This window comes from Paroedura picta, chromosome 2 (assembly GCF_049243985.1).
Source record: "Paroedura picta isolate Pp20150507F chromosome 2, Ppicta_v3.0, whole genome shotgun sequence".
Taxonomy (NCBI): Eukaryota; Metazoa; Chordata; class Lepidosauria; order Squamata; family Gekkonidae; genus Paroedura; species Paroedura picta.
In genome coordinates, this window is record NC_135370.1 from 64,023,195 (window position 1) to 64,049,752 (window position 26,558).

The following is a 26,558-nucleotide window of genomic DNA, read 5'->3' on the forward strand; positions in this document are numbered from 1 at the left end:
AAGATGAATCTGGCACTCTTCCCTCACATCTGTTTCTCCCTACTTCCTATCCTAAATAAGCAAGATTGTAAACCCATGCTCACGTGAAATAAAGGTTTCTATTCATGGGACCAGAGTCCCAAATAGATATTTGTTAGGATTTATGTTTCAGTTCTGTTAATTTGAGATTTTATGCGTTTCACTCATATTTGTCCAAATGCTGCCTTGCTAGCATGCTTCTTGCCACCGAGAGAACAGTTTAAGAATTCTAAAGATTAAGCACCACATATTTGGTGAACATATTTAAAGAAATGTATAAATTTAAAGAAATGTAACTTCAGGTTGCAGATAGAAGAAGAAGAAGAAGAAGAAGAAGAAGAAGAAGAAGAAGAAGAAGAAGAAGAAGAAGAAGAAGAGTTGGTTCTTATATGCCGCTTTTCCCTACCTGAAGGAGGCTCAAAGCGGCTTACATTCGCCTTCCCTTTCCACTTCCCACAACAGATACCCTGTGAGGTGGGTGAGGCTGAGAGATCCCCGATATCACTGCTCGGTCAGAACAGCTTTATCAGTGCCGTAGCGAGCCCAAGGTCACCCAGCTGGTTGCATCTGGGTAATAACATTTTAATAACCCCATGTTCACTCCAGTTAAAATGCTCTCTGTTAGTTGGGCTAGAACTTAGTCTGAGACCTTGAAGTTCTATTGCCAGACAGTAGATGTTCCTTTTTAGTCTGAGGAAGAGTGCTTGCACTCGAAAGCTCACACCTTGAATAAATCTTTGTTGGTCTTAAAGGTGTTATTGGACTCTATTTTTGTTGTGCTACGTCAGACCAACACGGCTACCCACTTGAATCGTTCCTGGGTATACTTATACAAACAATATGATTAGATACAAAGCAACTTCCTGTGTATATGTGGCTGTAGCAGAATTGTGTATAAGTGTGGGCTACCACCAAAATGGGGACAATTATAAGTGGCAACTGGGAAGGGATACTGAACTGTTATTTCCCCTTTGGATTCCCTTTCCCTCAGCTGCCTTTCTCCTGACTCATCTCATTTCTAGACATTGAGCCCAAGTGAGTCTTTCTATAGTTGTGTTAGGTAATGTATAAGCTTAATGTAAAGTTCTCTGAAACTCTTACATACAAATTGGTGTATCAAAAGATTCTGAATTCATACATTTCAGTCATCACAGCTTCAATACAGTCATTTAATTTTTTAAATAAGAAATTCTGAGAAACTTGCCCAATAAGAGTTGTATTGAATTCACATTCTTTGAAACATATAGCACTGGGAAGCAGTGAGTTGAAATTTTTAGCTTTAAATATTTTGTAACATAAGGAAGCTGAGATTAAATTAAATTGTCCCATGTGGATTTTCTTATTATTCAGGAATGCTTGTAACATGAGCAAAAGATTGTGGTTTGGGTTCCACATCCTGTTTAGGATGTTAAATTTAGTAAGCACTGCTGATTCTCGGGAAACCTGATTAATAAGAGAGTTGGTTACTGACTTCTCAGATATCTTCGGATATAATTTCGGTCCCATATTTTGGGGTAATCAAAAATGAATAGCAGAGAAAATGGAATGGAAGAGAGTCAAGCTAAGTGGTGAGACTAGGTTAGATTGATCCTCTTTCCACTACTGGACTGGCAGCCAGAGTGGACTGATCCACTCCTGCAACACAGATGGGTGAATAGAGATATTCATGGCTGTGATCATACTGTGCGGTATGGACATCATAACCCAATTGGTTAAATGCAATAAAAATATGGCAGTTTCAGCTTTTATTTTTTAAATGGCAAAACTCTCACCCACAGGGGTGAGAAAACTGTGAGAATGCAATTTACCTGTCTAGGTTTTGTGGACTTCTCTGATGTAGTGAAGAAAGTGACTTACCACCAATAAATAAGGAGACCTGCAACATACCTTTCACAAGTACTCTGCTACCTATAGCTAACATTTTATGAATTGGAATCCTTAATCCATGACCCAGCAATTTTAGTCACAGACAACTCTTTACATATAAAGTGTTGAACTCAAATGTGTTCATTTGAATGATACATTATTTTCTGTGTTTTGGTGTTCTGGTCAAAGAAGTCATCCTCTTGACTTGCATTTAATAAGGCAGTGTTGTAGGTGGCCTGAAATCCTTAATATAAACAACTTCTGTTGATTTGGGTAATTGTGATGTTTCTGGTTTTACAGATTATCTCTCATTGCCTGAAATGGCACTCTGATTTCCCAACACTGGAATTTACCAATTTTGAAAGGAAGGAAATTCCAAACTGCCAGATCTCATGGAAATCTATTTCTAACTATATTGAGCATGTGAACACATGAAGTTCCCATATACTAAATCAGATCCTTGCTCTATCAAAGTCAGTATTGTCTATTCAGACTGGTACAGGCTCTCCAGGATCTCAGGCAGAGGTCTTTCACTTCACCTATTAGGTGGTCCTTTTAATTGGAGATGCTGGGAAGTGAACTTGGGAACTTCTGCATGCCAAGCAAATGCTCTACAACTAAGTCATGGTCTCTCCATGATTGTAGCTTCTTAGGCCTTGGAGACTCCTTGTTTGACCCTTGACTCCCCTTGATACTTTTGCTGAATTCCTATGGAGACTTACTAGGGCTATACCCTTCAGTTGCTCCTTGATTGTCAGAGCCAGCTTGGTGGTTAGGAGTGGCAGCTTCTAGTCTGGCAAGCCAGGTTTGATTCCCTGCTCCCCCACATGCAGCCCCCACATGGTGACCTTGGGCTTACCACAGCACTGATAAAGCTGTTCTGACCGAGCAGTAATATCAGGGCTCTCTCAGCTTCACTCACCTCACAGGATGTCTGTTGTGGGGAGAGGAGAGGGAAGGTGATTGTAAGCTGCTTTGAGACTCCTGGTTGAGAAAGGCAGCATATAAAAATCAACTCTTCTTTCAGCATAAGCACAATTATTCTGGCTTTACTGGGATAAAGGAGGTTATGCCTTGCATACCTAGCTTTAAAACCATTTAGGGCTTTAGATGCTAAAATGAAAACCTGAACTTCATTTGTAACCAGCAGGCAGAGGTAATGTTGATTAACAGAAGTGTAAGAAACATGTAACTATGAAGTAAACAGTTGGGACACTGTGTATTATCTGTAAGACATAAACATGTTGCCTCCATTCCCAGCTTACAATTAACTCATCTCTCTCAGTTCTGATTGTGATACATAGCTGTTTATACATCACTTGAAAGCAGACAAGTGGATTATAAACTGTTGTTGAATGCCAGTGTTTCCCCCCGCTTTTCAACATACACCTTCTAGAACATGATTTTTCTTAAGGATCAAGTTGGCTCACTGTGTTATCCCTATGAATGCAAACAATCTGCTTTTCACTTTCACAGAAGGATACGGTGCAGAATAGGATAGCTATCTGTAACCAAATAAAGGAGAAAGTTGCATTCCTGATCTACAGCAGTTAACTCCAAGCATGCTTTATGATGTTCATGGCAAAATGGTGTGCATACGGTTTACAGCTTTAGTAAGATGATACAGGCCGTTTGCTTGAGGACTGGAATTTATAAATTAGAATGCTTCCATATCGGGTAAAACTCTGATCCACTGGTCGCCAGACATGGAATAGTTAGAGACTATAGTTTATAATGTAGATTCCATGGTGCAGAGATGGCATCTGACAAGTAGCCTGAGCTTGTGCCAGGCAAATTGATGTCCAGGTTTTATCCAGAAAACAAAGGCTTAGTCATGTTTTACCAAGGAACAGGTAATATATGTTGCAGGGTTAATGCCCAAATACATACAGTTCACTCCAGCAAGTTCACACAGTCAAGGCTATGGGACAAAGGTAGATATGCAAGAATGAAGATTACCAGCACTGTAGGATCAAGACTTTACTGGCACCATCAGGGTAGAACTGCCTCTCCAGCCATTTTGGCTCGACCAGGCTTGTGAATTCTGACATACTGTAACAGGTCTTTATATCCCTCTCCTGCTAATTTATTTGTGCATGGTATCATTTGTGCATGAGAGCCAGCTTGGTGTAGTGGTTAGGAGTGCGGACTTCTAATCTGGCAAGCCGGGTATGATTCTGCGCTCCCCCACATGCAGGCAGCTGGGTGACCTTGGGCTCGCCACGGCACTGATAAAACTGTTCTGACTGAGCAGTAATCTCAGGGCTCTCTCAGCCTCACTCACCTCACAGGGTGTCTGTTGTGAGGAGAGGAAAGGGAAGGCAACTGTAAGCTGTTCTGAGACTCCTTTGGTTAAAGAAAAGCGGCATATGAGAACCAACTCTTCTTCATGATATTGACAGTTTCTATTGAGAATATACAAAGTTACATTTTATAGCGAACGCATAGTAAATTATTAAAAATAAGTAAAAGATTAGTGTTCAAGCAAAGATCAGATCTGGATTACTTTAACATCATGGTCAAAACTAAAAGTAGGAAGGGTCTGTCAAGCAGAAAAGTTTAGGTATCCTGCAAAACTTTATATAAGTAAGCTTATTTAGAAAACTTTACAGATATTGTCAGAATTGGGTAAGATCAAGGTAGAGAAAGCAGGATAAAACGAGAATTCTATTATCAGCCAGAAATGTTGAATTTCAGCCAGAAGTTTTATATGGTATTTTTAATGTATTAGTGGTCACATAGAGGGAAAGTGGATGCCTGAATTCAAATTCTGGTTGGGTAGACATTCTAGTGTTAAGTAACACCTTTAAAGACGAGCAGACATTTTTGTTTTTTATAGTATAATTTAAATGAGATGCTGAACATGTTCAGGATTGCACAGGTTTTTGGCTGCCAGCATATTTAAATTAGACCTTTATGGGTTAGACCTCTGCACACAAACATCTAGCAAACAAAGGTGAAATATGGTAAACTAATTTGTACGAGGGGACTGGATATTAAGTTCATGTGACCCTCTGGATGCGTTTAGATTTGTATTTTTATACCTTTTTGTATTTCCACTTACTAAGAATTTCAGCATAAATATTAATTGGGGGAATCTTATGAATGCTTCAGCAAAAGGGTGTAAAAAGCTAGACAGAATAAGTATGTAGCACAAAAAAATACATTTTTATGAGAAACTTTTTTCTATTCCATCTCAAGGTAAATAATGTATATGTGTCTAGAGGCAGAATTTATCCTTTTACTGTGATGTTATAACATTAAGAATGATAAATTTATAATATAATTAAATGCTTCAAACTGTATTATTCAGCAATTTGTTTTTTCTCCGCCTGGTCCTCTAGATCGACCAATTCATTATGCCCATTCCATTTTTGAAGATGGGATTGCAAAGCTTACTGTTCAAGATGCCTTACCAGAAGACGATGGTGTTTACACTTGTTTGGCAGAAAACGGAGCTGGAACGGCATCTTGCAGTGCTCAAGTTACTGTCAAAGGTGAGTGTTTTGAAAGTTATTACCCAGCTCATCCACAGTTTAGAAGAAACTGAATATGATTGGAACTATAAGTATTAGCTTTGCCGTTTTTTGTTTCCAGTGTGACCTGGATAGCCCAGACCAGCCAGACCTTGTCAGATCCAAGAGGCTAAGCAGGGTCAGCCCTGACTAGTATTTGGATGGGAGACCTCCAAAGAACACCTGGGTCATGATGCAGATGCAGGCTGTGGTGAAATGTCCCCCTTTGCTATTCCAAAAGGACACTGTCTTTTTCCTCTGTGATGTTGTGGGGAGCAGGGAGGGGTGACTAATCTCTTGCTCACCTCCTTTCAGATGTTAATTGGCCTGGCCAGGAGACAGACATCTGGAGTTAGGGGTGAGAAGTTCTTATTCCCATACTTCCCTAAGAGAAAGAGGCTTCCTGTGGGAGGGAACAGGGAGGTATTTACATTGCTGACCAGAGGAAGAAGGAGTCTTTCATTGGCTGACTATCATAGAAGGAGCTTGCTCTTAGAAGAAGAAGTGAGCAGCTATCTTGGACCATATGGCTGCTAAGTGATCTGATGATGCAATGAGAACTTAGAACCTTTTAAGCGAGGGTGCCTACCTTGTATTTAACATCAGACAGGGTATGTTTTAGCAGAGGGACAGAAGGGTTTTGCCTCTTTTACTTAACTCTGTAGTGTGCTACAGATATCCTTTTGAACATTGTTCTTTTAATAAATCTTTGATAACTTTGAAGATGTCCATGGCCCTCTAACCACATCGAGCTGCCCCATCTTGGAAACACTAGCCCAGGGCAAGGGAAGTGTCCCAGGGTCAGTAGAGGGAGCTTGGCAAGCAGCTACTCCTCTGGAGGGTTGTGCCCTATCGTAAATTGTCCCCACAGCGCTCATGTCCTGGGGCTGTGGAAGATACAGAGGTGAGGCCTCAGGAGTGAAAGGGGTGGCCAGGAGTCCTGATCCTCCCAGCTTGGATGATAATTTTAAAGTGACAAGTAAAAGCATCCTTAGCTTAATGTGCCATATTTGAGTCTGGATTGTGTTGATCCTATTACTGTACAGTGAAGATTATCACTTTGACTGTTATCATGTAGGATTATTTTCAGTTTCTTCCAAATTGCCACAAATATTAACGTGTCAACATTTTTGCATCCTTTTGGTCTTTTCATTTTATTATACCAGCTCTGTACAGACTCATAGTGCTATCTAATTGCTGTCTGTGTTCTCTTGCTTGGCTGAGTCATCATGCAAACCAATTATGAAAAAGCAACTGCACTGTCTTGTAAGATAAATTTGGGAAGTTTACCTGCCTTTAAGTGCCTTTAAAGTGGCATCCACTTTGCTCTTGAAAGTCCATGTAACTTTTCCTTCTTCTTTTTTAAAGAATAATAGATACTGAACTAAACCAAGAACCTGTCTTGTAAAAGGCCCCTTCAAGCAGCCTGTAAAACAAATGGAAAAAAGCAATAAAAAATGGAACTCTGCTTTTGTAAATTCCAGTGGTTTTAACACTGAAAGCATATTATCAGCAGAAAAGAAGACCTGCTGTCACCTGAATATAAATATTGCTTGTGTGTTAAGTGCCCCCTCTTTTATTTTGTTGCTTCCAAGAATATGAACTTTTCTGCATTACACATCTGTTCTATACTGAATTCTTGTTATGTGCCCCTAGTTTGGCAGCTGAGTGGACAACCTCAAGCCTGGCTCACTTTTCTGACCTGAATTATACTGTGGATTAGGGACCCAGTCAGGTGGGAGCCATCTATCCATTGCAGTCTGGTGAAAGGCTGCAATTTTCACTGTGGTGTATGATACCACAAGATATAAGACAATATGGATTTGTTCTTGGCTTTTAGATGTCTTATGGATTCGGTCTGCTCTACATGAGCAACCATTTGATGGGGGCATGGATGATGAAAGGACTTATATGTCCATCTGTGTTTTGTGTTCAAATTCAAATATTGCATTGTGTGAAGATCACCGCATAGCATGCATGCTGATGTTCCATTTTACCTTGTTCTACAAATCTCTGTAAAGGGTTAGATTGGGAGGCTGTGAATACTTAAGTCTTCATGTCAGGTGTTTATGACGGATCAAATACTTGGACCCAGTTGTCCCTTGTCCAAGTCTAGCATGCTCTTCACCAGGCTGGAGTCTGGGTTTTTATGCATTGACTCAGAACACTGTTATGTATACAACCCTTGGGTTGTATCATCCCAGTTTTTCAGTTGGACCTTCTTATTTCTTGTTCACCCTTTGATCACCAAAAAGGCTAGGTGAGGAATCATGGACAAATGCCACATTGAATGGATGTTCCAGTGAGGAGGGAGTTGTGACAAGAGCAGGTGGAAAAGCTTGATTGATGTGGTTTACTTTCCTAACATAACGAGGGTGAGGAGCATTTTACATACATTGTGTATTAATTTGTGTGATTCCAAGAAGTAGCAAAGAACTGTTTGACTATTCATCACTTCCATCATAAACTTTTTAGCATTAGATATGGGGTGTAATATTACAAAGTTACTAAAACAAAAATCACCAGTCAGAAATCCTACAAGATAAAAAATGTTCAACTTGTTCAAAAATAATCTTGTTTAACAATAGGAAAAGATTTCAGCTATTCAGGTACAGAAGCATCATAACAATTCTATTACATCATTGCTCTGAATCATGTTTCATGCAAGCTAAGGATTTCCTACTTTTCAGCCACCTGACTGGTGCCTCTACCCAGGCTATTCTTTCCCTTCACAAAACCTGTTAAAAATGATGTTTCCTTGGCAGGATGCTATCAGCATGAGCAGTTTCATATGTCTAAACAGAAAGCAGCATAATTGCAGGAGCTTGGTGAAGAGCTAGTAAATTACTTTTTCATTTTCGATTATTATTACTACAGAGGGCCAGTCCCTTGCAGGATTTTGCATAACAGACAAAAATGCAAGACTCCCCTCCTCTTGAGCTTCCAGAACATGAATGACAAAAAGTTCAACTTAAGGGGAAATTGTAAGATCATTTAAGTACTTGTCTCTAATGATGATCCATGTTCTAGAAGGAGCCAGACTTTCTGTGTCCTTAGGAGTTCAAACAAAGCAGAAGGAGAAGATCCGGGGATGCAGTTTTGCAGTGCTGATGTGAAAAGAAAAACTATGCCTGGTTTTAATGGAACACATTGTTCCCTTTAAAATAAGGCAACACCTGCTATGGATAACATCTTCTGTACAGTTGAACACTCTCATGATAAAATTATGACAAGTTGATTATGCAAGCATGCAGAAAAGATTTCTGAGGATCAAACCAGATGAAATAATGGAATATCTGTTATTTATCTCCAGCATATTATCAGTTCATTCTCAAATGACATCTGCCAAAGTCCCAGTTTAGATTAGGTATGGTAAAGGGAAGTGTAGAAGGAATTGACTTTTCCCACTGTGTCATTTAACTCACCTCAGATGCCCTTCTCCTTCTGAGTGACATGTAAGGAGTGCAGAGAGAAACATGTAGGCAGCGTTGTGCACTTTTGACCCAAGAAGGCAAGTAGCAGCTTCAAGTAGCAGCATCAGCTCTGTCATTCAGTGCCATTGTCCAGGCCCACATTATGCCCATCTCAGCTATGTACAAAAGAAAAAGTGTGCTGGATCTCTATTTCTCTCGGCATTTCTCTTCGTTAATCTCAGGAGGTAGGACTAGGGTAACTGGTATGACCATTCTTGGATTGCTTGCATTTCTCCTAATGTCAACTTATGCATAATTGGAGAGAGGCACTTCCGAGTCTTTATTAAAGATCCTGTCACTTAAATAAAAAACCCAGAACCAATTAATTCCAGTTAGGGTACCTTTGAATATATCCACATCTGTACACCGCCCGTGGCGCCGCGGGCGCCATCTGTACACCGCCCGTGGCGCCGCGGGCGCCATCTGTACACCGCCCGTGGCGCCGCGGGCGCCATCTGTACACCGCCCGTGGCGCCGCGGGCGCCACGGACTAAATAAAACAGTAAGGGGTTCTGGGGCGGGATGTGTCCGGGATGAGGAAGGGTCCAGATTGGACCCTTCCTCATGACAGACAACCGGAGGGACCAAGCGGCAGGCGCGAAGCGCCTGCCGATTGGTCCCTCCGATTCCCAGCCCCAGCAACTGCGAGCCGCGCGCAGCGCGGCTCGCAGTTGCTCCCGGCCTGACGAGACTCCAGCCGTCGAGAAGCTGAAGAGAAAAAAAAAACACCCCTGTAGGAGCCTTTCGCAGCTCCAAGCCGGCACGCCCACGAGAGCCAGCAGAAAAACATTAACCCTGTAGGAGCCTTTCGCAGCCCCAAGCCGAGAGCCAGCAGAAAAAAAAACCCTGTAGGAGCCTTTCGCAGCCCCAAGCCGAGAGCCAGCAGAAAAAAAACCCTGTAGGAGCCTTTCGCAGCCCCAAGCCGAGAGCCAGCAGAAAAAAAAACCCTGTAGGAGCCTTTCGCAGCTCCAAGCCGAGAGCCAGCAGAAAAAAAACCCTGTAGGAGCCTTTCGCAGCTCCAAGCCGGCATGCCCACGAGAGCCAGCAGAAAAACATTAACCCTGTAGGAGCCTTTCGCAGCCCCAAGCCGAGAGCCAGCAGGAAAAAAAACCCTGTAGGAGCCTTTCGCAGCCCCAAGCCGAGAGCCAGCAGAAGAAAAAACCCTGTAGGAGCCTTTCGCAGCCCCAAGCCGGCACGCCCACGAGAGCCAGCAGAAAAACATTAACCCTGTAGGAGCCTTTCGCAGCTCCAAGCCGAGAGCCAGCAGAAAAAAAACCCTGTAGGAGCCTTTCGCAGCCCCAAGCCGAGAGCCAGCAGAAAAAAAACCCTGTAGGAGCCTTTCGCAACTCCAAGCCGAGAGCCAGCAGAAAAAAAAACCCTGTAGGAGCCTTTCGCAGCCCCAAGCCGAGAGCCAGCAGAAAAAAAAACCCTGTAGGAGCCTTTCGCAGCTCCAAGCCGGCACGCCCACGAGAGCCAGCAGAAAAACATTAACCCTGTAGGAGCCTTTTGCAGCCCCAAGCCGAGAGCCAGCAGAAAAAAAAACCCTGTAGGAGCCTTTCGCAGCCCCAAGCCGGCATGCCCACGAGAGCCAGCAGAAAAACATTAACCCTGTAGGAGCCTTTCGCAGCCCCAAGCCGAGAGCCAGCAGAAAAAAAAACCCTGTAGGAGCCTTTCGCAGCCCCAAGCCGAGAGCCAGCAGAAAAAAAACCCTGTAGGAGCCTTTCGCAGCTCCAAGCCGGCACGCCCACGAGAGCCAGCAGAAAAACATTAACCCTGTAGGAGCCTTTCGCAGCCCCAAGCCGAGAGCCAGCAGAAAAACATTAACCCTGTAGGAGCCTTTCGCAGCCCCAAGCCGAGAGCCAGCAGAAAAAAAAACCCTGTAGGAGCCTTTCGCAGCCCCAAGCCGAGAGCCAGCAGAAAAAAAAACCCTGTAGGAGCCTTTCGCAGCTCCAAGCCGAGAGCCAGCAGAAAAAAAACCCTGTAGGAGCCTTTCGCAGCCCCAAGCCGAGAGCCAGCAGAAAAAAAAACCCTGTAGGAGCCTTTCGCAGCCCCAAGCCGAGAGCCAGCAGAAAAAAAAACCCTGTAGGAGCCTTTCGCAGCTCCAAGCCGAGAGCCAGCAGAAAAAAAACCCTGTAGGAGCCTTTCGCAGCCCCAAGCCGAGAGCCAGCAGAAAAAAAAACCCTGTAGGAGCCTTTCGCAGCTCCAAGCCGGCACGCCCACGAGAGCCAGCAGAAAAACATTAACCCTGTAGGAGCCTTTCGCAGCCCCAAGCCGAGAGCCAGCAGGAAAAAAAACCCTGTAGGAGCCTTTCGCAGCCCCAAGCCGAGAGCCAGCAGAAAAAAAAACCCTGTAGGAGCCTTTCGCAGCCCCAAGCCGGCACGCCCACGAGAGCCAGCAGAAAAACATTAACCCTGTAGGAGCCTTTCGCAGCCCCAAGCCGAGAGCCAGCAGAAAAAAAACCCTGTAGGAGCCTTTCGCAGCCCCAAGCCGAGAGCCAGCAGAAAAAAAACCCTGTAGGAGCCTTTCGCAGCTCCAAGCCGAGAGCCAGCAGAAAAAAAACCCTGTAGGAGCCTTTCGCAGCCCCAAGCCGAGAGCCAGCAGAAAAAAAAACCCTGTAGGAGCCTTTCGCAGCTCCAAGCCGGCACGCCCACGAGAGCCAGCAGAAAAACATTAACCCTGTAGGAGCCTTTCGCAGCCCCAAGCCGAGAGCCAGCAGGAAAAAAAACCCTGTAGGAGCCTTTCGCAGCCCCAAGCCGAGAGCCAGCAGAAAAAAAAACCCTGTAGGAGCCTTTCGCAGCCCCAAGCCGGCACGCCCACGAGAGCCAGCAGAAAAACATTAACCCTGTAGGAGCCTTTCGCAGCCCCAAGCCGAGAGCCAGCAGAAAAAAAACCCTGTAGGAGCCTTTCGCAGCCCCAAGCCGAGAGCCAGCAGAAAAAAAACCCTGTAGGAGCCTTTCGCAGCTCCAAGCCGGCACGCCCACGAGAGCCAGCAGAAAAACATTAACCCTGTAGGAGCCTTTCGCAGCCCCAAGCCGAGAGCCAGCAGAAAAACATTAACCCTGTAGGAGCCTTTCGCAGCCCCAAGCCGAGAGCCAGCAGAAAAAAAAACCCTGTAGGAGCCTTTCGCAGCCCCAAGCCGAGAGCCAGCAGAAAAAAAACCCCTGTAGGAGCCTTTCGCAGCTCCAAGCCGAGAGCCAGCAGAAAAAAAACCCTGTAGGAGCCTTTCGCAGCCCCAAGCCGAGAGCCAGCAGAAAAAAAAACCCTGTAGGAGCCTTTCGCAGCCCCAAGCCGAGAGCCAGCAGAAAAAAAAACCCTGTAGGAGCCTTTCGCAGCTCCAAGCCGAGAGCCAGCAGAAAAAAAACCCTGTAGGAGCCTTTCGCAGCCCCAAGCCGAGAGCCAGCAGAAAAAAAAACCCTGTAGGAGCCTTTCGCAGCTCCAAGCCGGCACGCCCACGAGAGCCAGCAGAAAAACATTAACCCTGTAGGAGCCTTTCGCAGCCCCAAGCCGAGAGCCAGCAGGAAAAAAAACCCTGTAGGAGCCTTTCGCAGCCCCAAGCCGAGAGCCAGCAGAAAAAAAAACCCTGTAGGAGCCTTTCGCAGCCCCAAGCCGGCACGCCCACGAGAGCCAGCAGAAAAACATTAACCCTGTAGGAGCCTTTCGCAGCCCCAAGCCGAGAGCCAGCAGAAAAAAAAACCCTGTAGGAGCCTTTCGCAGCCCCAAGCCGAGAGCCAGCAGAAAAAAAACCCTGTAGGAGCCTTTCGCAGCCCCAAGCCGAGAGCCAGCAGAAAAAAAAACCCTGTAGGAGCCTTTCGCAGCTCCAAGCCGAGAGCCAGCAGAAAAAAAACCCTGTAGGAGCCTTTCGCAGCTCCAAGCCGGCACGCCCACGAGAGCCAGCAGAAAAACATTAACCCTGTAGGAGCCTTTCGCAGCCCCAAGCCGAGAGCCAGCAGGAAAAAAAACCCTGTAGGAGCCTTTCGCAGCCCCAAGCCGAGAGCCAGCAGAAGAAAAAACCCTGTAGGAGCCTTTCGCAGCCCCAAGCCGGCACGCCCACGAGAGCCAGCAGAAAAACATTAACCCTGTAGGAGCCTTTCGCAGCTCCAAGCCGAGAGCCAGCAGAAAAAAAACCCTGTAGGAGCCTTTCGCAGCCCCAAGCCGAGAGCCAGCAGAAAAAAAACCCTGTAGGAGCCTTTCGCAACTCCAAGCCGAGAGCCAGCAGAAAAAATAACCCTGTAGGAGCCTTTCGCAGCCCCAAGCCGAGAGCCAGCAGAAAAAAAAACCCTGTAGGAGCCTTTCGCAGCTCCAAGCCGGCACGCCCACGAGAGCCAGCAGAAAAACATTAACCCTGTAGGAGCCTTTTGCAGCCCCAAGCCGAGAGCCAGCAGAAAAAAAAACCCTGTAGGAGCCTTTCGCAGCCCCAAGCCGGCACGCCCACGAGAGCCAGCAGAAAAACATTAACCCTGTAGGAGCCTTTCGCAGCCCCAAGCCGAGAGCCAGCAGAAAAAAAACCCTGTAGGAGCCTTTCGCAGCCCCAAGCCGAGAGCCAGCAGAAAAAAAACCCTGTAGGAGCCTTTCGCAGCTCCAAGCCGGCATGCCCACGAGAGCCAGCAGAAAAACATTAACCCTGTAGGAGCCTTTCGCAGCCCCAAGCCGAGAGCCAGCAGAAAAACATTAACCCTGTAGGAGCCTTTCGCAGCCCCAAGCCGAGAGCCAGCAGAAAAAAAAACCCTGTAGGAGCCTTTCGCAGCCCCAAGCCGAGAGCCAGCAGAAAAAAAAACCCTGTAGGAGCCTTTCGCAGCCCCAAGCCGAGAGCCAGCAGAAAAAAAACCCTGTAGGAGCCTTTCGCAGCCCCAAGCCGAGAGCCAGCAGAAAAAAAAACCCTGTAGGAGCCTTTCGCAGCCCCAAGCCGAGAGCCAGCAGAAAAAAAAACCCTGTAGGAGCCTTTCGCAGCTCCAAGCCGAGAGCCAGCAGAAAAAAAAACCTGTAGGAGCCTTTCGCAGCCCCAAGCCGAGAGCCAGCAGAAAAAAAAACCCTGTAGGAGCCTTTCGCAGCTCCAAGCCGGCACGCCCACGAGAGCCAGCAGAAAAACATTAACCCTGTAGGAGCCTTTCGCAGCCCCAAGCCGAGAGCCAGCAGGAAAAAAAACCCTGTAGGAGCCTTTCGCAGCCCCAAGCCGAGAGCCAGCAGAAAAAAAAACCCTGTAGGAGCCTTTCGCAGCCCCAAGCCGGCACGCCCACGAGAGCCAGCAGAAAAACATTAACCCTGTAGGAGCCTTTCGCAGCCCCAAGCCGAGAGCCAGCAGAAAAAAAAACCCTGTAGGAGCCTTTCGCAGCTCCAAGCCGAGAGCCAGCAGAAAAAAAACCCTGTAGGAGCCTTTCGCAGCCCCAAGCCGAGAGCCAGCAGAAAAAAAAACCCTGTAGGAGCCTTTCGCAGCCCCAAGCCGAGAGCCAGCAGAAAAAAAAACCCTGTAGGAGCCTTTCGCAGCTCCAAGCCGGCACGCCCACGAGAGCCAGCAGAAAAACATTAACCCTGTAGGAGCCTTTCGCAGCCCCAAGCCGAGAGCCAGCAGGAAAAAAAACCCTGTAGGAGCCTTTCGCAGCCCCAAGCCGAGAGCCAGCAGAAAAAAAAACCCTGTAGGAGCCTTTCGCAGCCCCAAGCCGGCACGCCCACGAGAGCCAGCAGAAAAACATTAACCCTGTAGGAGCCTTTCGCAGCTCCAAGCCGAGAGCCAGCAGAAAAAAAACCCTGTAGGAGCCTTTCGCAGCCCCAAGCCGAGAGCCAGCAGAAAAAAAACCCTGTAGGAGCCTTTCGCAGCTCCAAGCCGAGAGCCAGCAGAAAAAAACCCTGTAGGAGCCTTTCGCAGCCCCAAGCCGAGAGCCAGCAGAAAAAAAAACCCTGTAGGAGCCTTTCGCAGCTCCAAGCCGGCACGCCCACGAGAGCCAGCAGAAAAACATTAACCCTGTAGGAGCCTTTCGCAGCCCCAAGCCGAGAGCCAGCAGAAAAAAAAACCCTGTAGGAGCCTTTCGCAGCCCCAAGCCGGCACGCCCACGAGAGCCAGCAGAAAAACATTAACCCTGTAGGAGCCTTTCGCAGCCCCAAGCCGAGAGCCAGCAGAAAAAAAACCCTGTAGGAGCCTTTCGCAGCCCCAAGCCGAGAGCCAGCAGAAAAAAAACCCTGTAGGAGCCTTTCGCAGCTCCAAGCCGGCACGCCCACGAGAGCCAGCAGAAAAACATTAACCCTGTAGGAGCCTTTCGCAGCCCCAAGCCGAGAGCCAGCAGAAAAACATTAACCCTGTAGGAGCCTTTCGCAGCCCCAAGCCGAGAGCCAGCAGAAAAAAAAACCCTGTAGGAGCCTTTCGCAGCCCCAAGCCGAGAGCCAGCAGAAAAAAAACCCTGTAGGAGCCTTTCGCAGCCCCAAGCCGAGAGCCAGCAGAAAAAAAAACCCTGTAGGAGCCTTTCGCAGCTCCAAGCCGAGAGCCAGCAGAAAAAAAACCCTGTAGGAGCCTTTCGCAGCTCCAAGCCGGCACGCCCACGAGAGCCAGCAGAAAAACATTAACCCTGTAGGAGCCTTTCGCAGCCCCAAGCCGAGAGCCAGCAGGAAAAAAAACCCTGTAGGAGCCTTTCGCAGCCCCAAGCCGAGAGCCAGCAGAAAAAAAAACCCTGTAGGAGCCTTTCGCAGCCCCAAGCCGGCACGCCCACGAGAGCCAGCAGAAAAACATTAACCCTGTAGGAGCCTTTCGCAGCTCCAAGCCGAGAGCCAGCAGAAAAAAAACCCTGTAGGAGCCTTTCGCAGCCCCAAGCCGAGAGCCAGCAGAAAAAAAACCCTGTAGGAGCCTTTCGCAGCTCCAAGCCGAGAGCCAGCAGAAAAAAAACCCTGTAGGAGCCTTTCGCAGCCCCAAGCCGAGAGCCAGCAGAAAAAAAACCCTGTAGGAGCCTTTCGCAGCTCCAAGCCGGCACGCCCACGAGAGCCAGCAGAAAAAACATTAACCCTGTAGGAGCCTTTCGCAGCCCCAAGCCGAGAGCCAGCAGAAAAAAAAACCCTGTAGGAGCCTTTCGCAGCCCCAAGCCGGCACGCCCACGAGAGCCAGCAGAAAAACATTAACCCTGTAGGAGCCTTTCGCAGCCCCAAGCCGAGAGCCAGCAGAAAAAAAACCCTGTAGGAGCCTTTCGCAGCCCCAAGCCGAGAGCCAGCAGAAAAAAAACCCTGTAGGAGCCTTTCGCAGCTCCAAGCCGGCACGCCCACGAGAGCCAGCAGAAAAACATTAACCCTGTAGGAGCCTTTCGCAGCCCCAAGCCGAGAGCCAGCAGAAAAACATTAACCCTGTAGGAGCCTTTCGCAGCCCCAAGCCGAGAGCCAGCAGAAAAAAAAACCCTGTAGGAGCCTTTCGCAGCCCCAAGCCGAGAGCCAGCAGAAAAAAAAACCCTGTAGGAGCCTTTCGCAGCTCCAAGCCGAGAGCCAGCAGAAAAAAAACCTTGTAGGAGCCTTTCGCAGCCCCAAGCCGAGAGCCAGCAGAAAAAAAAACCCTGTAGGAGCCTTTTGCAGCCCCAAGCCGAGAGCCAGCAGAAAAAAAAACCCTGTAGGAGCCTTTCGCAGCTCCAAGCCGAGAGCCAGCAGAAAAAAAACCCTGTAGGAGCCTTTCGCAGCCCCAAGCCGAGAGCCAGCAGAAAAAAAACCCTGTAGGAGCCTTTCGCAGCTCCAAGCCGGCACGCCCACGAGAGCCAGCAGAAAAACATTAACCCTGTAGGAGCCTTTCGCAGCCCCAAGCCGAGAGCCAGCAGAAAAACATTAACCCTGTAGGAGCCTTTCGCAGCCCCAAGCCGAGAGCCAGCAGAAAAAAAAACCCTGTAGGAGCCTTTCGCAGCCCCAAGCCGAGAGCCAGCAGAAAAAAAAACCCTGTAGGAGCCTTTCGCAGCCCCAAGCCGAGAGCCAGCAGAAAAAAAAACCCTGTAGGAGCCTTTCGCAGCTCCAAGCCGAGAGCCAGCAGAAAAAAAACCCTGTAGGAGCCTTTCGCCGCTTCAAGCCGGCGCCCTGGGAGCCCCGGCAGCCGCCCACAGCACAGCTACTGGGTGCTCCCTGCCCTCATGGCCCCAGAACACAATGGAGCCGCCGGGAAAGCCGCAGAAGAACAAAAAAATGCAGAGGAGCCGCCACAGCCCAGCGCACCACACCTGGGACTCCCGCCTCCTCTTTCAGGTAGCCTGTCCCTCGCTCTGTCCCTCGCCTGCCGCTCACTCTGGTCCCCACCTGCTAGCGCCCATTGTCTTCTTCATACAATGGGCTTTTTTACTAGTTTACTTATAATCATAGAGTTAGAAGTGACCTCCTGGGTCATCTGCACTATGCAGGACACTCACATCCCTATCACTCATCCATTGTAACCTGCCACCCCTTTGAGCCTTCACAGAATCAGCCTCTCCGTCAGATCGCTATCTAGCCTCTGTTTAAAAATTTCCAAAGATGGAGAACCCGAGGAAGCCACCTCCCGAGGAAGCCTGTTCCACTTAGAAACCGCTCTGTCAGGAAATTCTTCCGGATGTTTAGGCGGAATTTCTTTGGAATTCATTTCATCCCATTGGTTCTGGTCCGTCCCTCCAGGTCAAGAGAGAACAACTCTGCTCCATCTTCTGTAGCATATAGTTGAGATCATGCGGCGGCTAATCTATTGGTCATTCCCGGCCCCAAGGAAGCTCACTTGGCGTTGACTAGGGCCAGGGCCTTTTTGGTCCTAGCCCCGACCTGATGGAATGAGCTCCTGGAAGAGCTGCGGGCCCTGCGGGAACTCCGCCAGGCTTTTGGTTGAGGCCAGTCAGCAAGGGAGATCCGCCCCCACCTCACAAATGTGGCGGTTGTGTGTGCCATCAGCCCCCCTTTTTTCTTCCTTTATGTGGGGTTATGGAAATTGGGTTAGTTTGCATGAACCTGGCTGCCATTCTTGTCTTGCCTTGTTGTGATTAGTGTACTATGTTTTATTGTTCTTATTACTGTTTTTAGGGGATTGATTTTATGTGACCCACCTTGAGCCTCCATGGGGAGGATAAAGGATAATCATCATCATCATCGTATATTGCCTTCAGGTGTAAAAATTGAGAAGTGAATATAGGGAATAATGAAGGGAAGGATAATATTGGTGTTCTGACATTAACAAGATTTGTAAGTTAAACAATTTTAGCTACTGGCTGTAGGCTTTAAATGGAGAGAAGAATTCTTTGAAGTGGAAAAAGCAGCAAATGGATGATCTCACATATCATGTTTCACTTCTGTGAGAACTCCTTTCTTTTTCTGTAGCCGACAGTGTTAAAGTTGGGGTCAAAAGTAGAGATTGGACCCATGCCAGAAAGGAGGTATGCTCTGTGGTGTGTGCAACCTGTGAAAACTGGATTAGATGCTGTTTTGTGATTTTCTTGGGCATCTTTATGTATTTTAACTTTAAACTTAACAAGTCAGCACTTTGTGAGTTAAAGCTTTTTCTACAGTTGAGTTGATTTATTAGACTGAGCCAAAACAATATTTTAATCACCATAAATGGTCAACGCTGAGTGTGTGCCTCTGCAAAGGATTTGGATTAGGCATTAGCTGGCCGCCTTATTTTAAGATGTCCAGGCAAACTGATTTTTCTATTACCACTAAACTTTCTTTAGAATCTAAAGATGACTATTCCCATCATATATACTTGGAAATCATTTGTGTGTCTGATGGACAGACACCTGGTGACTTTTCCGTTAACTTGCTGTTAGTTTGTAAGATGTTTTCAATTCCTTCCTAAAGTTGAGTATATGCATGCTGTATAAATTCAAGCGTATGCACATTAGACATATGGAAGTCGTTGCTTCTCTTTCCGCCTTCTGAAAAGAAAGCAATTTTAGAATGAATTGCTATTTTAGGATGGGTCAATAGTTAGAGTATAGTAAGAAGAGTTTATTTTTGTGTATGCCCTTTCCCCAATAACTCCCTGCAGTAGATTCAGTAGAAGTTGAAAGTCTAGTTTTACAGTGCTTTAGAATGTATTGGAATCTTGAGAACAAAGAAGCTCAGAATGACTGTGATACCAATAGTAAAGCTGAATGTGAAAAATAGAACAGCTGCCATTCTTGAGTACAACAGTGGCCCATGATGCTTTGGTTATTTCAGCAACTCTCTATTCCCTTCTCACCTTGGGTGGATTAAGCTAGCTATTGTGGTTGCAAAGACACCTCTGTAAAGAGAGGTCAAATTTAATCATGTAAAACTATGTTGATTTGCTGAGAAATAATATGATGTCAATATAACCCCAAAAACACAAACTTGGAGGAAATAAGAAATATTTGAAATGTACACAGACTTCAATCAGTTAAATCACCCTAGGTTTTGGCTGAGATACTGTGATATCTTTGTTTTTGTGATAACCATTGAGTAATTTTCTGGACAGAATTTGCATGTGAAAGAGCCAGGTTCAGCTACAGTCAAGTCTATATACATACCAGCTGCACAGAAGTTTCTTCCTCACTAATAGAGACTATAAATAGATTCTCAGCCTGCAGTTCCCTGGGTTTCTTTTGGCACAATGCATCTCTCAATGTGAACCATGTTTTTTAGGATTTTTGAAATATGTGAGTTGAGATTTAGGAAGTATTTTGTACAACAGTAATAATAATTGGCCTTTATATTAGTTAAAAACAATGCAGAGACCTATAAAAATGTGGAATGTCCCTCAGTCACACAGAGAAGTGCTATTCTTCTATTTCAAACAGGAACATTGACTTATGTTGAATGAAAGACTTCAGCCTGAGACCCAGGAGAGCTGCTGCCTGTCTGAGTAGACAATATTGACTTTGATGGACGAATGGTGCAATTCAGTATAAGGCAGCTCCATGTAAACATGGAGGAAACTATCATGCTTGGGGAGAGAAAATGGCTTTTACTTGGCTATTCGGCTCCACTCATGACAACCCTGTGCCTCCAAAGAGTCCAAGGGAAGAAGTTATATCCTCCCTTGGTCTGAGTCCAGAGACCACTGGATCTGGCCAGCTGTGTCACTTCTGGTTGTGAGCATCCAATTTTTGCTTCAGTTGACATGCCTACAGCCAACTCAGCAGCAAGATGTGCAGTGCCCATCATAACAGAAAGTTCTTCCCAGCACAGAAATTTTCATTTTAGAAATGATAGTAATAGCCTCCTACACACTCTCTCTCTCTCTCTCTCTCACACACACACACACACACACACACAGGGAGAGAGAGAGAGAGAGAGAGAGAGATCAGTAATAGCCCCCCTAACACTGAGTTGACACTTCCATTGAGCTGTCCACTATAACCCCAAGAGCTTTTTTCCCTCTCAGGAAGTTCAGATACCTTTAGCCTATATTTGAAATTGGGAATTTTTTTTGTCTCAATGTTTATCACTGTTTACCCAGTCAATGTGCAGGTAGTTGAAGTCTCGCAGTATAATAACATTATCTGCTTTAGTCATCTCCTTTATTTCCTTCTCCTTCTGAAGATCAGCCTCAATGGTTTGATTATATCAGCAATAGTACACCCATGCTTTTAAATAACCCTTAGGGCCCGGTATTTTCACTCATCTATCTTCTGTTTGGGAGTTAACTCCCCTTGCATTTTCTGACTTGTTTGATTCTATGCCCTCTTTGATGTACAGTGGATCCCAGAGGGCTATCAGGGAGCCATTTCTGGGCCTTTTACAGCCCCCCACCTACAGAAGGCTTGCAGAGGCTGTTCCAGCTCCCCCTCCCCCCACGTCCTCCAAGTTGAAAGCTGTCAGCTGGCCAGGACAACTTACTGGCAGCAGGGCATGCTCTGAGACTGGCTCTTCTTCCATCCAGCAAACATCTGAAACCAGCACGAAATTGGATGTCGAGAGCTAATCCCTTGTTATGCTCATCCTGACTAAGGGCTGCTTCCTGATTGGGGATAAACTACCAGGACACGCCATTCCTTTGAGGACCATCACTTACTCATGAGTAAACATTCCCAGGGCAGAGACATTTCCTCGGCACCCTGGATCTCAGAAGGCTGGCAGGGAGCCGTTTCTGGGTCTTCAACAGCCTCCCACATCCAGAAGGCTTGCAGAGACAGCCCCAGCCCCCCTCCCCCATGTCCTCCAGGTTTAAAGAGGCTGGTTCCTGTTCCATGCAGCAGATTTCTGAAATCGGCAGGAAGTTGGAGGTGGAAAGCTGATTCCTTATTAAGCCCTTCCTGACTGAGGGCTACCTCCTGTGATTGCATATAAACTACTTAGGCAGGCCTTTCCAGGATGAGAGCCAATCAGATACTGGATGAGCAGTCAGTTCGGTTTTATATGGTTTACTGATAATGATGATGATGATGATGATGATGATGATGATGATAAGTCAGCTTTATATGTTCACTAATGCTCTGTCCTTTCTAAGATGAAATTGTGAAAATCAAAGGGTGTACATGTTTATGATAGCAACTTTTGTGTATGAGAAATACATTAATTTATATACCTTTGGTGGCAAAAAGAAGTCTTGTAGGCTACGTTTTTTGTGCGTGCGTAATAGAAAAATAGGATACGGTGTAGTGCTTTTTTACCTAGTAGTGATGGGTACTGCTGTCCCAAAATCGTCGTACTACCTGTTGATGGTGTCTATTCACATGCTGTGGTTTTTTATACAGTCATGCTTTACATGTGTGAGCAGGATTTTGGTACACAGGCATAGATCACATCCATTTCCTCCTCCCCCCTTTTAGGTAGCTCATTTGTCTTTGCTTTTCTGTTGATCTTTTCTGTGGAGGTGGTCCCAAGGTATGTTGCACAGGCTACCCTTTAATCTCATACAGCAAAAAAATTCCCTCATAAGGTTCTACGTGTGTGGTGCCACAAATATTTTTTAAGAAGATAATTTTCAGAGCAGTCGGCATAGTTGGGAAGAGCCAGTGAGATAACTGTGAACTCTTTCACTGTTCTGAGTGGCTTGATAATATTGTTGAATACTTTTTCCATTTGAAATTTGGCTATTAGCTTTGCTCACATGAAAGAACATATTAAACTTTGTATATAAGATTTCATGGTTAGAAACAGTTGTGTTATTCATTCAAGCAGAAAAGAAGAATGGAAACCAATTGGAACAGGATCTTCCTTCTCCAGCCAGCACAACCTTCCCTCCAATCTTCCTTAAAGGTCTAACTGATCTCAAGGTGATGGATGGTAGCCAAGTAATCATGACAGTAGAAGTTTCAGGTAAAATCCATACTTGCTGATAGTTCAAGCTCACCTGCCCAAGGTTGAACACTGCTGAATTACCTCCGCAATCAAACAGTATCTTCCTGAGGGTCCTGAGCTTTAGTCTCTTCACCCTCTTCCCATTTCTGCTTTTTAATTGCTCTCATATAACAGTCCAGTCCACTTCTTGCCCAAGGGAAAGGCTCTTTGGTTCATGCAAGGGAAGGGCTGTAGTGTCCATTTTATCCAGGGGAACAGATTTCTGTAGTCTGGAGATCAGCTGTAATTCCAGGAGATCTCCAGTTTTCACCTGGGGTTTGGCAACCCTATGTGAAAATGAACAAAGGAACAAATACCCGAAAGAGGGGGGAAATTAAATCATCAAAGAGCCAGTATCATGTTAATGTAATTTAAAGCAGAATCCAGCTGAGCATTGTTTTATTTTTAAAAACCCAAATAGATAAACAGCCCTTTGGCAAAAGGAAGTTAAAGCAACTTGTTTTTTCTTATCTCATGCCTTCAGTTAGCACTGTAATTGGCTCACGAGCTGTTTCCCTTGTTGCTTATGGTTTATCTCAGTGCCTTGTGTTTTTGTTGTGGCTCAGCTAACCCACCTCCTGAAATAATTTGGCTACACAATGGGAAAGAAATCCAGGAAACAGAGGACTTTCACTTTGAGAAAAAAGGCAATGAATACAGCCTGTATATCCAAGAGATATTCCCTGAAGATACAGGAAAATATACCTGTGAGGCCTGGAATGACTTAGGAGAAGCTCGGACCCAAGCGACACTGACTGTACAAGGTATACTGACTTTTTAAAAAGTTCTTATTGTTTTACAGCACACGCTACAGTTTCACAGGAAGGCATTTCACTGTGCTTGCTTACTGAGTGAGTGACTTGTTGGACTTGGGAAAGGGAAACAGAAAATTCTGACTTTCCCCACAATTTCAGATTCTGTACAACTTTCTGCAGGATATGTGACTTCCCCCACACTCTGCATCTTATTCTGCATGCATACTATGATCTCATGTGCAGCAAACAAATAAGGAAGGGTTAAAAATCAGCATATTTATAAAGGTTGTATGGCTTATGGAAACTGGGAAAACGAAATATTTGGCTTTTTTAAACAGTTCAAAATTAATGGAGTGTTGATAGAGAACTTTTAAGAATAAGGTGCAATCCATTTATGAACAAAAAAGACAATGCTGATGAATACAATTATACAAAGTTGCATGTATTTAATGGAACAACTTACAACAACTACAGAAAGAAACTTCATGCTGGGCTTATTAACAGTGCAGTACTAGGCACAGTTTACAATCTTCTATGCGTGTTGATTCAGAAGGAGGTAACTCTGCTAAGGATTCTACTCTAAATGTAGGTTTTTGGTTATGGTAACTTCAGGGTGCTGTGTTCATCATTACCTAAATGGAATACTTCAATAAATGTGTATAAGTTAAGGCCTTTGAAAAGATGCTTTGAGTGATCCAATTTATTTATTTATTAGATTAGATTCCCTCAGAATGGGGCTCATAATCTGAGCCAGCTCATAACCTGGGCCACAGGGTCTGTGGGAAGGGGTCCACCAGGCGTATGGATGAAGCCAGACCTCCCTCCACCCCTCTCAGACCCCTCTCAGATCCCCCCTCCTTCTTCCATGCCACTGAAAGAGGTACCTGCCATACTTAACGGGCCGTGAAAGAAATGATGACTGGATTATGTTGGGGGGTAGGTACTTTGATAGTTAATTAGCTATATTAGTTGCTAGGTAGAGAACTCATCAAATTATCATAAGCTTCAATTTTATAATTTTAAATTAAAAATTGTCATTAATAAAACATAGAGTGAAACAAAGTCCTAGGGTAAAAAGAAAAAAAATAAATTAAAAATACAAAACAAAATAATGTTAACAGTACAGTTTCCTCAGCACACTAGAGAGAAGATCAATCAGCCAGAAATCTAGGTGAATGAAGAAATATCAAGCTGTCTGCTATGGCAAAAGTTTATTCCATTTTTAATCATGCCAGAACTAGATCCAATACACCTTGTTTTCGGGTATAACTGTCTTCGTCGATGGCTTATGTATCCTTAGTAATCCTTACACCTCTACTGGTAATATAACAATTCCATTTATAATTATCACCTTGCTGAAAGGTGTTAAATTTATTCATTTATTCATTTATTCATTTATTCATTTATTCATTTATTCATTTATTCATTTATTCATTTATTCATTTATTCATTTATTTAATTCTTGGATTTGTATACCGCAGTTCCCCCAAAAGGTGTCACGGCGGTTCACACTAAAACAATAAAATCACAATAAAACCCCCATAATTCCCATTTTACAAATACAACAATGATAGCGATCTAAAATTTCTGACTCCCCCCCCCCATTGTTCAGTCAGAGGTCTCCATCAGTTCCATGAGAGAGGGAGATGGGCTGATGGATCTTGGGGGTCCAAGATAAAATTGGAACACGGGATTCTGCCCTGGCCTCAACCATACACCTGGCAGAAGATCTCCGTCTTGCAGGCCCTGCGGAAAGCTGGTAACTCCGACAGGGCCCTCAGCTATTCCCGGGAGCTCATTCTACCAGATGGGGACCAGGACCGAAAAGGTCCTAGACCGGGTCAAGGCCAGGCGAACATCTCAGGGGCCCAGGACAACCAGTAGATTCATACCCACAGAGCGAAGAGCCCTCCGGGGGGCATAAGCAACCAAGTGGTCCCGCAGGTAAGCAGGACTCAGGCCGCATATAGCCTTAAAGGTTAATACCAGCATCTTAAACTTGACCCAGGATCAGACTGGTAACCAATGCAGATGATGAAGTACCTGCTGAATATAGGCCCGCCAAGGTGTCCTAGTGAGGACACTAGTTGCTGCATTCTGTACCAGCTGTAATTTTTGGATCAAAGTCAAGGGCAGGCCTGCGTAGAGTGAGTTACAGTAGTCTAGTCTGCAAGTGACTGTTGCATGGATCACAGTGGCCAGGTATTCCGAAGACAGGTAGGGTGCTAGTAGCCGGGCTTGGTGAAGATGAAAAAGAGCTGTCTGGGCTACTTTCGTGACCTGAGCTTCCATAGAAAGGGAGGCATCAAAGGTCACTCCCAAATTCCTGGCCACTGGTGCAGATGTTAATTGTACACCATCCAGGCATGGGAGGAGCACTTCCTGATACTGTCATCTTCTTCCCAGCCACAGGACCTCCATCTTGGAGGGGTTGAGTTTCAGGTGACTCTGCCTGAGTCATCCAGCCACTGCTTCTAAACAACTGGCGAATGTATCTCGGAGGGGAGTCCGGTCAGCCGTCTATTAGGAGTTAGAGCTTGGTGTCATCCTCATACTGGTGACATCCCAGCCCATACTCCCGGTCCAGCTGGGCCAGAGGGCACATATAAATGTTAAAAAGCATAGGGGAGAGTACCGCCCCCTGCGGAACTCCACAAGGGAGCCCGCAGGGATACAATAATTCATCCCCCACTACAACTCTCTGGGTCCGGTTCCGGAGAAAGGAGGCCAGCCATTGCAGCGCGGTCCCCCTAATTCTGGTCCCAGCGAGGCGGTGAACCAATAACTCATGGTCGACCACATCAAATACAGCCGACAGGTCTAACAGCACGAGAATGGTGGAACCGCCTCGATCCAGCTTGTGCCGGATGTCGTCCGTCAAAGCAACCAGCGCGGTCTCCACCCCATGGCCAGGACGGAAGCCTGACTGGTATGGATCATGGGCCAAAGTTTTCTCCAAGAGCACCAGGAGCTGGTCTGCCGTGGCCCGCTCTACCACCTTCCCTAGAAACACAAGATGCAAAACAGGGCGGTAGCTGGTGGGGTCCCATGTATCCTCGGATGGTTTTTTTCAGCAAAGGATGGACCACAGCTTCATTAAGCCCCTCAGGGAACTCTCCAAATGTCAAGGATAGGTTCTTAGAGGAATACATTTGATAGCAACCTTAAAATTATTTTTTACTGACTTAAAATGACTGATTAAAAAGTAAAGTGAGCCTTAACTACCAAAGAAAATGGTTGGTGATTATCATGAATATTTGTAGTTGTAAAATGGGCTAAATCAGTGGTCCCCAATCTTTTTGAGGCTGGGGACCGGCAGGGCAACCGCCCACCCGCGCATGTCGCGCATGCACGGCCGGGTCACGCATGCGCAAGCACGGCACTTTCGCACATGCGCGATTTCGGCTGCGCATGTGCACATGGGTGGCCCAGCCACGCATGCGCAATGCGTGGGTGCGGCCCTGATTCGCTCTCCCCCCCCCTCCCGCAGTAAGAAGCTTCCCGGGCCGCAAGCTTGCGGCCTGGGAAGTGTTTTACTGCAGGGGTGGCGGGGAGAGGGAGCCGTGGCCCGGCGCCAAGGCCTTCACGGCCCGTGGGTTGGGGACCACTGGGCTAAATGAAAGCTAAATGTCCTTTGCTGCCATATGGAGGAAGCAAAGGAGTTAAAAAGGGCCTGTAAGAATGTTGTTGATTGAAAGTATGGTAACAAAAGATATGTATAA

The 26,558-nt window shown here is 46.1% G+C and overlaps 1 protein-coding gene across 4 annotated transcripts in view; it reads left to right on the plus strand.

The window, feature by feature from the left end:
* Window positions 1–26,558, plus strand: part of MYLK (myosin light chain kinase) — a 240,345-nt gene that overhangs the window by 112,466 nt on the left and 101,321 nt on the right. For 3 of the 4 annotated variants that reach the window (XM_077320437.1, XM_077320438.1, XM_077320436.1), the window contains 3 exons: window positions 5,229–5,381; window positions 21,920–22,060; window positions 22,648–22,845. In XM_077320437.1, the coding sequence (XP_077176552.1) occupies window positions 5,229–5,381; window positions 21,920–22,060; window positions 22,648–22,845 (492 nt within the window). The remainder of the gene's footprint in view (window positions 1–5,228; window positions 5,382–21,919; window positions 22,061–22,647; window positions 22,846–26,558) is intronic. The other variant, XM_077320435.1, reaches the window with a different exon arrangement.